Consider the following 12,035-nt stretch of genomic DNA (forward strand, 5'->3'; position numbering starts at 1 on the left):
TGAACAATCTGTTAAGTGTGTGGTTTGTCAGCATTATTCCAGACAGACAGGTAGATAAACAGATACATAGACAGATAGGTAGGTGTGTATGTAAGTAGATAGTTAGACAGACAGACAGACAGACAGATATTGGTTTGGATCGGTCTGGGGGTTGATCGAGACAGACAGACAGACAGGTAGGTAGGTAGGTAGGTAGGTGTGTATGTAAGTAGATAGTTAGACAGACAGACAGACAGACAGACAGACAGACAGATATTGGTTTGGATCGGTCTGCCGGTTGGTCGAGACAGACAGACAGACAGACAGACAGACAGGTAGATAGATAGATAGATAGATAGATAGATAGATTGGTCGGTTGGTAGATAGACGGACGGACAGACAGACAGGTAGGTAGATAGATAGATGAGAGATAGACAGATTGACAGATAGGTAGACAGATACACACACACATACACACACACAGATATATTGATAGATAGATTTTCCTCCAGTAGGCAGATTAAATTGGTCAGCATGAGTCACACTACCTTAAGAATATAAGCCTAAAATTTGTCAGTATGTTTGTACAGTACAGGCCAAAAGTTTGGACACACCTTCTCATTCAATGCGTTTTCTTTATTTTCATGACTATTTACATTGTAGATTCTCACTGAAGGCATCAAAACTATGAATGAACACACGTGGAGTTATGTACTTAACAAAAAAAGGTGAAATAACTGAAAACATGTTTTATATTCTAGTTTCTTCAAAATAGCCACCCTTTGCTCTGATTACTGCTTTGCACACTCTTGGCATTCTCTCCATGAGCTTCAAGAGGTAGTCACCTGAAATGGTTTTCCACTTCACAGGTGTGCCTTATCAGGGTTAATTAGTGGAATTTCTTGCTTTATCAATGGGGTTGGGACCATCAGTTGTGTTGTGCAGAAGTCAGGTTAATACACAGCCGACAGCCCTATTGGACAACTGTTAAAATTCATATTATGGCAAGAACCAATCAGCTAACTAAAGAAAAACGAGTGGCCATCATTACTTTAAGAAATGAAGGTCAGTCAGTCCGGAAAATTGCAAAAACTTTAAATGTGTCCCCAAGTGGAGTCGCAAAAACCATCAAGCGCTACAACGAAACTGGCACACATGAGGACCGACCCAGGAAAGGAAGACCAAGAGTCACCTCTGCTTCTGAGGATAAGTTCATCCGAGTCACCAGCCTCAGAAATGGCAAGTTAACAGCAGCTCAGATCAGAGACCAGATGAATGCCACACAGAGTTCTAGCAGCAGACCCATCTCTAGAACAACTGTTAAGAGGAGACTGCGCGAATCAGGCCTTCATGGTCAAATAGCTGCTAGGAAACCACTGCTAAGGAGAGGCAACAAGCAGAAGAGATTTGTTTGGGCCAAGAAACACAAGGAATGGACATTAGACCAGTGGAAATCTGTGCTTTGGTCTGATGAGTCCAAATTTGAGATCTTTGGTTCCAACCGCCGTGTCTTTGTGAGACGCAGAAAAGGTGAACGGATGGATTCCACATGCCTGGTTCCCACTGTGAAGCATGGAGGAGGAGGTGTGATGGTGTGGGGGTGTTTTGCTGGTGACACTGTTGGGGATTTATTCAAAATTGAAGGCACACTGAACCAGCATGGCTACCACAGCATCCTGCAGCGACATGCCATCCCATCCGGTTTGCCTTTAGTTGGACGATCATTTATTTTTCAACAGGACAATGACCCCAAACACACCTCCAGGCTGTGTAAGGGCTATTTGACCAAGAAGGAGAGTGATGGAGTGCTGCGGCAGATGACCTGGCCTCCACAGTCACCGGACCTGAACCCAATCGAGATGGTTTGGGGTGAGCTGGACCGCAGAGTGAAGGCAAAGGGGCCAACAAGTGCTAAACACCTCTGGGAACTCCTTCAAGACTGTTGGAAAACCATTTCAGGTGACTACCTCTTGAAGCTCATGGAGAGAATGCCAAGAGTGTGCAAAGCAGTAATCAGAAGAAAGGGTGGCTATTTTGAAGAAACTAGAATATAAAACATGTTTTCAGTTATTTCACCTTTTTTTGTTAAGTACATAACTCCACATGTGTTCATTCATAGTTTTGATGCCTTCAGTGAGAATCTACAATGTAAATAGTCATGAAAATAAAGAAAACGCATTGAATGAGAAGGTGTGTCCAAACTTTTGGCCTGTACTGTAAGTTGTGAAATTGCTCGCCCGCATGCATCAAGGTAATAAACAACCAAGGGCCATTCTTAAGAACTCATTGCCAGGAAGATCACGCAAATTACCATCCATTCGATACTTCTGTGGTGGAAAGTTACAGTACAGGGTATAATTAACTGTGGCACTTAAAAAGACATTACAAAATGTTTGTTTGAATAGCATTTGCAATGCTAAGTGTAGCACAAATAAAGTTAGCAAAGGAACTCATTATTGTCCATTACACAGAAGAAATTCTCTCTTCAGTTTGCTAACATTAGCTACAGTAAGAGTCAGGCTGTAGCATCAAACTCTCTGATGATAAAATGTAATGTAATGTGGGACATCAGGTTAAATGGGACAAATAAGATTTTATATCCTGGGCTCTTTGATATTAGCAGCCAGTCACTGAGATGTTATTGATTGTCACTATTTGCCTTACATGAAACAATCATTAGTCTGAGACAAATTGTATGGGCAGAGCAAAGAGTCTCAGAACTTGGAAGAGGAGCCATGCGCCATGTTGCTTTCTCTTTTTTGGTAATCGGAGTACTGCAGCTGAAATAATAAGGGTATGACAACAAAAATGATTCTATGATTGATGTTGCATTTTATTAACTGTTTGATTTATAATCAAAATATTTTCACAATACATTTTTTAAAATCAAACCAGCATGTTATAAGGCTTCCAGGTGCCATAAAATCACGAGTTATGTGATTGTGTGCCATCTTATAATATTACAGATATTTTTAGCATTTTTAGCATCACTTAGAAAACATTTAAGATGATGCAGTGAGTCCATGTCAGCCACAATAGTCCAGAATAAGCCATAATTGTTACACAAACAAACACAAGCACACACATGTCCGGTGTAGACATTATGGCACCAAGGAAACAGACAGCAAAAGTGCAGGGGAAGCACAGCAGAAAAGCTTAGTTACACTGATGATTTACTGAATTCATGACTGAATAGATACATGGATTTAAGTGGATAAAAGGATTTTTTGAGTCTTATTTTGAAGGTAACACTGTCTAAAACAGCCTATCAACACCACTAACAGGTCTAAATGAGCATTCATTAATATGCTCTAGCACAAGATGGTTGGTCAGCAGTGCTATTTATGATGTGAGTTGGTGGTGAAAGCAAATTAATCTGTCATTGTTAGTGTCTCTGTTTCCCTCTGAGACTTTTACATTTTTTGGATTTGGAGTCCATAGTTAGTCACGCAAGGAAGATTCAAGACTAGTCACTGCTACTGAGGTTCATTTAGAGATGACCTCAGCAATATTTAGAGGAAAAGGTGCCAGGCCATAGAGGTAATTGACAAAATGTTAAAAACTTGTCAATGTCAAACGTATCAAGTTCTGCCTGTTACATGCATTGTCTTCTTTCAAAATACACTGTTTTCACAGGGAAATTTAACATTTACATACAGTCTCTTTCAAAATAAACACACTAGTCAGTACAGCAACACAAACTGATGATTTTTTCCCCCTTCAACAACTAATACACAGTAGGCAACAAAAACGTGTGGCTAGGTTTAGGTAACAATTTTAGGCAACAAAAACACATGTTTAGGTTTAGGAGAAAAGAACAGGATTTGGCTTTAGAATCTTAAGGGACGTGAACATTGCTCTCTCGGGTGAAATTCATGGTTTGTTGGACCCATAAACCACCCCTCCCACCCGCCCAACTTAAACTTTCCCCACCTTAACTTTCATGTTTCCCCCTGACACGGCCACGTGCCATTAAACTATAAAGGCAACCAGCCATATCACGACGACATTAAAGGACACCTTTTTGCGTTGGTTTCTGACACCACAAGTTCCATGTCCAAGCGCCGGATTTCCACGACTTCAGAGTGAGATGAGGCTTGTATAGACTACACATTTTTACAATTAAAGAATGTAAAAATTTCCTTTGGCCATCAGCAATAATAAATGAAAATTAAAATATTTTCATTTCCATGGTATTCGTTGTTTAAAGCCATGGGGAGCCACTGGAGAGATGTGGTTCAGTATCCTTAGGTTGCCCACCCCTGCTTTAGGGGATTGGTCACAGAATTTGGTGTAACAGTTACTTTACAAATCTGAACTGCTAACAGTTTGCTAACTGCTCTAAAATTCTGCCACTGTCATTATCCAATAATATAACTGTCAGTTGGCTTTAACCTTTGACACACTTTGCTGATAAAACTTTTTGATTTGATGCAGTTTTTTTAGACTACCTCTATTTTCCATTATACTTCAAAAAATGCAACACATGCCATTTACGATACGTGTCAGGAATCTTACTCATGAAACGATCAGTTCATTCCACGTTAAATCAGACATGTGTGATTGAAAAATCTGACTCTACGTGACATGTTTACACCCGAGGGTGCTGAATCACTCCGCAGGGAGCAGCGCTGCAGTGACGCAAGGGTTTATAAGTTATAACCTGCGCTGCTCTCTGCTCCAGTAAGTACGTGCTGCTGCTCACTACATGTTACACATCTGACTTATGACGACTCCTCTGCGCTGCTGTGGCTCCACCGAAAACTCAAGTTTACTTAGCCTATAGCCTACACCTCTGGACTTGTGGCGGAGCGCCTGGCTGCTGTCAACTCCTTTCTTTATTTCTTCGTGGAACAGGATTGAAATTCTCGGACAGGTAAGCTTCCTTTCACCTAACAATGACTTTGTGTTTAATATAGAAGCCTATTTACACCAGTGTGATGAAAAAATATCCTGTTAGGCATTATAATGAGAATCTTTCTAAAAATGATAATTTAGTGTCTCGAAATGATTAGAGACTTTATCAAAAGATGATTTAGTATCACAAAATGCTTAGAAACTTTGTCAAGATAATGATTTAGTGTCTCAAAATGATTAATAAATCTCAAAATGATGATTTAGTGTCTCATAATGATTAGAAACTTTCTCAAAATGATGATTTAGTGTCTCAAAATGATTAGAAATTGTCTCAAAATGTTGATTTAGTGTTTCAAAAATAATTAGAAACATTCTCAAAAAACAACAACAATATTTTAGTATATTTTTCATTATTTTGAGATATTAAGCGATTATTTCAAGAAATGTTTCCATTATAATGACTTCTGGATCTTTCTTTTCCATCACACTGGTGGAAATGGGCTTCCCAGCATGCTGATTGTTGTTATCCATGAAGTCACCATTTGTATACCCTCAGGTATTACTATGCATCTGATGAGTGGTGTTACCATGTGCCTGGGTGTGTTTGGGGCCATCAGACTGCTCTCCCTCCCCTGGCTCTGCAGTTTGTTGGCAGGGCTGGGGTTCTGCGTGGTGTGGAGGGGCTCCTGGAAGTTCATACATGTCGCTCTATGCACCATCAAAAGAGACCTAATGTAAGGAGTTTGTGTGAATGTGCATGAGTGTGTGTGTTTGTCATATCTGATATTTATTTATTTTCCAAGCTGCCTACTCCAGTTCTATTTCTCACTTTCTTTCATTACTCCTTTTTCTACTTCTCTGTACCTAAAAGGTGTCTATTTGTCATCCTGCGAGTGAGGTTTTCCATGTACCGTAATTTGCGAAATAGAAGCACCATCCCTGCCCTGTTTGCCCAGACGGTGAGGCTGCATCCAGACAAACCTGCTTTGATCTACGAGGCTACTGGAGAGGTGAGGACTCCTCTTAGATTACAAATGAATGCAACTTCAGCTGTGACACTGATATGGATATCAAACAGAATCACAGAGCCCATTGTCAGATGTATTGTTGTCAAAAATTACTGCATTTCCATTTTCATTTTGTGCCAGGTTTGGAGTTTCAGGGAGCTGCAGGAGCAGTGCCATGCCGTGGCTCACTGGGCGCTGGCACAGGGATGGGCTGAGGGAGATGTGGTGGCCTTGTACATGGAAAGCCAGCCTTTAGTGGTGGCTCTCTGGTTGGGTCTGGCTATGGTCGGCGTGGAGGCGGCACTCATCAACCACAACCTTCGACAGCACTCGCTGCTGCACTGTGTTGGCATATCTGGTGCTCGGGCAATGGTTTTCGGGACAGAGATGAGAAAAGGTAGGAGCATGTTGTATCAATAACAGTTACGAAGCTGTAGATCCAAGATTTTTAGACTTAAAGGTGATGTTTCATTGTCTCCCAGCGGTGTCAGAGGTGAGTGGCTCTTTGCAGCCCCACATGGTTTTGTTCAGCAGTGGAGAGCAGGGCGACGAAGAGGAGCTTCCCAACCTCCAGGTTCAGAGCCTGAACGCCCTGTTGGACCGTTCGCCCAAACACCCGCCACGCTACACACTCACGAAGGATTTCAATGGTGAGGCTCTGCTGAGTGTTTGTGCATGGGGCCAACAGATGTTGCCATATTATGTCCTATGTTACATATTCCAAATTTTTTGATTGCAACACCTTCGTTTCCTTAGCAAGTCTTTGCCTGCCAGAGGGAACTGCTTACTACCTGATTTCACTCGCTCTGTTTTTTTTAAATACACACATACACACGACTGTCAAACAAATCATCAGCTCATGTCAGAAATAGTGGATGTCATGCAACAATGAATTGCATGTAGACAGATAGTCTGTACAATATATTTAAATGTCTCTGTCACTTTTGAGTTAGTGGGTGATATATTCGTAAACTTACTTTTGTCTTATTGATTTGCTTATCTGTATTGTTTATCACCCTGTTATCACATGACATTCCTAAGTTCATACTTTTCAAGTCTTTGCTTGCACAGCCTGTCAGACATACAGAGGATACAAGAGGAGAGACAGAAATATGTTAAGGAATGATGGGGGGAGCAGGGTGCATACCACACATGTGAAAAACACTGGCAAATGAACAAAAAACAAGAAAGGTTGCACTGAACATTCCCCAGCCCCTAACAACTCACTTTTGTTTTCCTGTCATTTCATCTCTCCTCGCAGACAGACTTTTCTACATCTACACTTCTGGTACAACAGGAATGCCGAAGGCAGCTGTGGTGGTGCACAGTCGGTGAGTTTATCTGTGATCTTATCTGAACTGATGTCAAGTTTATGGGGGGAATTAAAATAAAAAAGATCTAGATAAGGGACACTTGCAGTAACAAGTTGTAGGAAACGCTGCAGTAGCTACAACTCTGCCTAATTGCATCAACTCTGATGATCTGCCCACACACATCTGACTGTTTTTACATCCATGTATCTCATTTGTCATTGTCAAGTTAGTAACTCTTTGTCACAATACTGACATCAAAAAACACATTCTCTGTGCCTTGGCCAAAATGTTGCACTTGAACACACCGCAAAGACTACAACCAGTGGCCAGCTAGCACCTGCGTTCTGTGCCTATGTTAGAGACAATAACCCTCCATACCAGCAGGTGGTGGAAGTCTGTATTCGTCATTCAGGAAACAGGAAGATGAATTGAAAAGGCTAGTCAGCCAGTTAGCACTTTAATAACACAACCCGAAGTTGAAAGCACAAATGATATTTACCATGTGCTAGCGAACAGTAACACAATTACGGGCAGTTTCTGCTACAGAGCTCAATGGCTAATGGCGTCTGTTTCCATCTCACGCCCTCTCGACTTTAGCTGTTTGTTTACTTTCCTCACTTCTGTTTCTCTTCTCGTGCACTGAGCTGAACTGCCAATCAGAGGGATTTCCTTACTAATGGACTTAGCGTCTCCAATGGCAATTCAAAATGCTGAATTGGCCGAAAAACCACAGACAATGGCTTACGTGTCCCCACGGTGCAGGACACAATGTGAAAACTAGAAAGACATATGCAGACTGATGCCCAGACTTGGACCAACAGCTGGCAGTCAGCCTCGTGTGTCGGGGCAGTTACACTAAAATTTACCCATGAAGGATCATTAAAAACCTTTAAACTGTTGGCAGTTGAATCACCACAAGCGTTTCAATTAAAAAGAGGACCATAAGGATCTCTGGTCAGTGTGTTTGATGAGCTGAAGTCTGGTGATGATGGATGCCAGTCACTTTATTCCATCTCTCTTGTCAGGTATTATCGCATCGCTGCCTTTGGTTTCCACTCCTTTGGCTTGCGTCATGATGACATCATCTACAACTGCCTTCCCCTGTATCATTCTGCAGGTAGGCCTAACTCAGTTTGCTCTCTTCCAGCTGTAATCTATTTTTTCCTGTCTGTACTGCTGTCATATTGTTGTATATTCAGCTCACTCCCCACATTGTATCACTGTGTCTATTTTAAAAGCTCAATTTAAAAAAAGACTGTACAAGACGAAACAGTGTCATAACTCCACCCTCATCCCACATGACATGTTTCAAACTATAATACCGTACCAATTATACCATGATGCTACTATAATGATCATAATCATACTTAATAACTTTACAGCCACAGTTCAGAAGATGTAACACTATTACTGAAAACATCACCACACCCATCACCAGTAAATCGTAATCTTTGCTGTACTTGTGTATCTGTGTGCCAGGATCCTCCAATAAATTTTTAAGTATTCCCTTCTGAGTGAACCAGACTAGTAGCTGGTTTCCAAGTTCTTGGACTGTATCTGTATGCCCTTTATGATGTAATCTATCTAATTTACGGATGTCTTATTCTGGTGTATTTTCCCTCTATTGACTTAGACCAATTGTTATGTCTAAGTAGCATACTGAAAATATCTTAGCAGAATCTGTTAAGCTGTGGGGGACAGAGAATAGGTTGACTGTTATCATTATGTCTGTCTTTGTATGTGTATAATCGCTGCATGCATGTGATCATGTGAATGTTGTACAGGTACCATCATGGGTTTAGGCCAGTGTCTACTCTTTGGTTTGACTGTTGTAGTCAGAAGGAAGTTCTCAGCCAGCCGCTTCTGGGATGACTGTGTCAAATACAACTGCACTGTGAGTACACCCTGCCACTAAATTCAGCTACCAATGAGGACTTCTCTCAAACCAAAACTGACTGATCTCTTTATTTGTCCAGGTAATTCAATACATAGGTGAGATTTGTCGTTATCTGTTGGCCCAGCCGGTCCGTTCATCTGAGGCACAGCACCGGGTGCGTCTTGCCCTTGGTAACGGCCTCCGTCCTTCTGTGTGGGAAGAGTTTGTCCAGAGGTTCAGAATCCGACACGTCGGGGAATTTTACGGCGCCACAGAGTGCAACTGCAGCCTGCTCAACATCGACGGAAAGGTGTGTGTTGTTTTTTAATGACTTCGAGGTAAAGTGAAGGATTCTACAAAGTGCGTCCTGTCTCATGTACTTGTCTTATATGCCCAGGTGGGGGCGTGTGGCTTCAACAGTCGCATCTTGCCCAGTTTTTACCCCATCAGACTGGTCAAGGTGCAGGAGGAGAACGGAGAGCTGCTCAGGGATTCACAGGGACTCTGTATACCCTGTCTGCCTGGTGAGAACACACACACACCCCCACACACACACACACACACACACACACACACACACAAAGCCATAACAGAATAAGAGTGTTACAAATGTACCAAAATGTCCTCTTCTCTCTTCTCCCTCCTCTCTCTGTCTCTGCAGGTGAGCCAGGCATGCTAGTGGGACGCATCAACCACTCTGATCCACTCAGGAGATTTGACGGCTACGCTGACAGGGATTCCACCAGTCGTAAAATTGCTCAAAATGTCTTCAAGATGGGGGACTCTGCTTATGTCTCAGGTGTGTTTCATTGTGTCTCTTTAGAATACAGTCAGAATAATGATGATCAACTGTCTGTGCTCATACACGCTCCCGCCCACTGTCTGAACACATGCTGTATAACACAGCTGGATCGAAGACTTTAAATTAAAATGTGAACATCAGTGAATCACTGTCTGTGATGACACAATGGGAACCTGTCCATTGTGTTTCCCGTCTTCCACTCGGCGCATGCTGGTATATGTTCCAGCTCTTTATGAGTGAAAAAAAAAAGATGATTAATAGACACGAATGAACCTGAAACCCCACAAACATACAACAGAAATATAGAAGACAGCAACACATACAAAAACTTATGGACACACAGTGTGGACGGATGGATTCCTGAACAAGGCCCAGGGGCTTAAAATGTCAGGGGCTCCCCTGGCCTAAACCTGCAAAATGTTATTTAGAGAGACATGTAGCGACCAGAAGGACACTCAAAATCACCACAAAGAAACACAAAAACATCCAGAAAGCTGCAAAGAGACACTAAGAGACCCACAAGGACTACGGAAAGGGGCAAAACCTACCACAGAGACACACAAAATGACCACAGAGAGATGCAAAATGACTACAAGAAAGGGCAAAACAATCACACACGAATAATACCCGCAAAAAAGATCAAAACAATTACAAAATAACACAGAACAACTACAAAAAGACACAAGAAGATGCAAATCAAAAACAAAAAGAGGCTTTACAGCTATAAAGTCGGTGTGTGCTCCTCCGATGTTGTCTTTCAATCTGCCCATGATAGGAGACATTACGTCTCAAGAGTCATCGTAAGAAATCTTTAATCAAGTCCATAATTGCCACATTTACAAACAACACAGTGAAGCAGTGAATCATCATCACATCATATTAAAGTCAAAACTGTAGTGGTGAGTCATCATCACTACAGACTTCTGCTTCTGCCTCTTTCTCTCTGTGATCGCCTCTGGGATGATGATGATGATTATTGTTATTATTTATGTATCTATTTGTTTCTCTCCCTGTCTGTGTCCCAGGTGACATTCTGGTGATGGATGAATATGGCTACATGTATTTCAGGGACCGCAGTGGCGACACGTTTCGTTGGCGAGGGGAGAATGTCTCCACAACAGAGGTGGAGGGAGTCCTCAGCCGCCTGCTGGGACACACTGTTGTAGCTGTCTACGGAGTTTCTGTACCAGGTAGAGATGAAACAGTCAGGACGGGGAAAAACTAACAAAGCCACGTTAATTAAAGACAAACGATTAAAGGCTTAATGTGGCTGTTACATCATATAGTCTCCTGTTCATTACCTCACCTGTCTGTCTGTCTGTCTGTCTGTGTGCAGGTGTGGAGGGGAAGGCCGGTATGGCTGCAATAGCTCACACAGAAGGCCAGTTTGACCTCGAGGCATTCTTGATCGCTGTACAGAAAGCCCTGCCTTCCTACGCACGCCCCATGTTTCTGCGACTCATGCCATCTGTTGACACTACAGGTGAGACAGTCATGCAAGGTCATGCGAATACACACACATTCAAAAAGTCGCAAATTAATTTAATTTTTGCCTTCTGTCCTCAGGTACCTTCAAAATCCAGAAGACACGGCTGCAGAGGGAAGGATACCAGCCACAAGACTCAGACGACGAGATTTATTTTCTGAACAGTCGTGCTGGGCGTTACGAGGCAGTTACTGATGAACTATATAATGCCATCATGGAGGGGAAAGTGCGCCTATGAGACAGGAGGAGGCTGAGAAGATACAGACTTTTGAAGAGGATAGTGTGTATATTTCAAAGGGGAAAGAGAGAGAGAGAAAAACCACAGGGATGTTTCTCTAGAGGGCAAATACATCTCTACATACTGACGTGGAAATACCATTGTGTTGCTGTTTTTTGCAATAAAACTCATCTATTTTTTTAACCGAATTACTGTATTTTTTCTCACACTGTACAGTATCTTACACTTGGCAACATGTCCTCATACAACAATTATTATATCTTATAAAATGCTCATATGATGGTTCGTATATCTAATAAATTAGTGCTCCACAAACAGTGCGCTTTATGTAAAGTTACACGGGTTAGATTTAGGCAAGTAACGTAACTTTGGTAAGATTTTAAAAAAAGGAACATGGTGACAGCCTTAAAAGTTCTCTCCTTAGGGAAAGTCCTGTGTTGTCTGACCCTTCCGCCACCCTGGCTTGAATCCTTATGC

At 42.0% G+C, this 12,035-nt stretch overlaps 1 protein-coding gene across 1 annotated transcript; it reads left to right on the plus strand.

Moving 5' to 3' along the window:
* The first annotated feature begins 4,640 nt into the window (after positions 1 to 4,640).
* On the plus strand, positions 4,641 to 11,746 carry LOC117255464 (long-chain fatty acid transport protein 1-like). Its single transcript, XM_033624412.2, has 14 exons — positions 4,641 to 4,855; positions 5,393 to 5,570; positions 5,708 to 5,846; positions 5,985 to 6,240; positions 6,326 to 6,493; positions 7,105 to 7,174; positions 8,182 to 8,273; positions 8,941 to 9,050; positions 9,133 to 9,342; positions 9,430 to 9,556; positions 9,694 to 9,831; positions 10,860 to 11,024; positions 11,171 to 11,317; positions 11,401 to 11,746. The coding sequence occupies exons 2-14, from the start codon at positions 5,401 to 5,403 to the stop codon at positions 11,556 to 11,558; spliced, it is 1,950 nt and encodes a 649-aa protein (XP_033480303.2). The 5' UTR covers positions 4,641 to 4,855; positions 5,393 to 5,400; the 3' UTR covers positions 11,559 to 11,746.
* The last annotated feature ends 289 nt before the right edge of the window (positions 11,747 to 12,035 follow it).

This window comes from Epinephelus lanceolatus, chromosome 3 (assembly GCF_041903045.1).
Source record: "Epinephelus lanceolatus isolate andai-2023 chromosome 3, ASM4190304v1, whole genome shotgun sequence".
Taxonomy (NCBI): Eukaryota; Metazoa; Chordata; class Actinopteri; order Perciformes; family Serranidae; genus Epinephelus; species Epinephelus lanceolatus.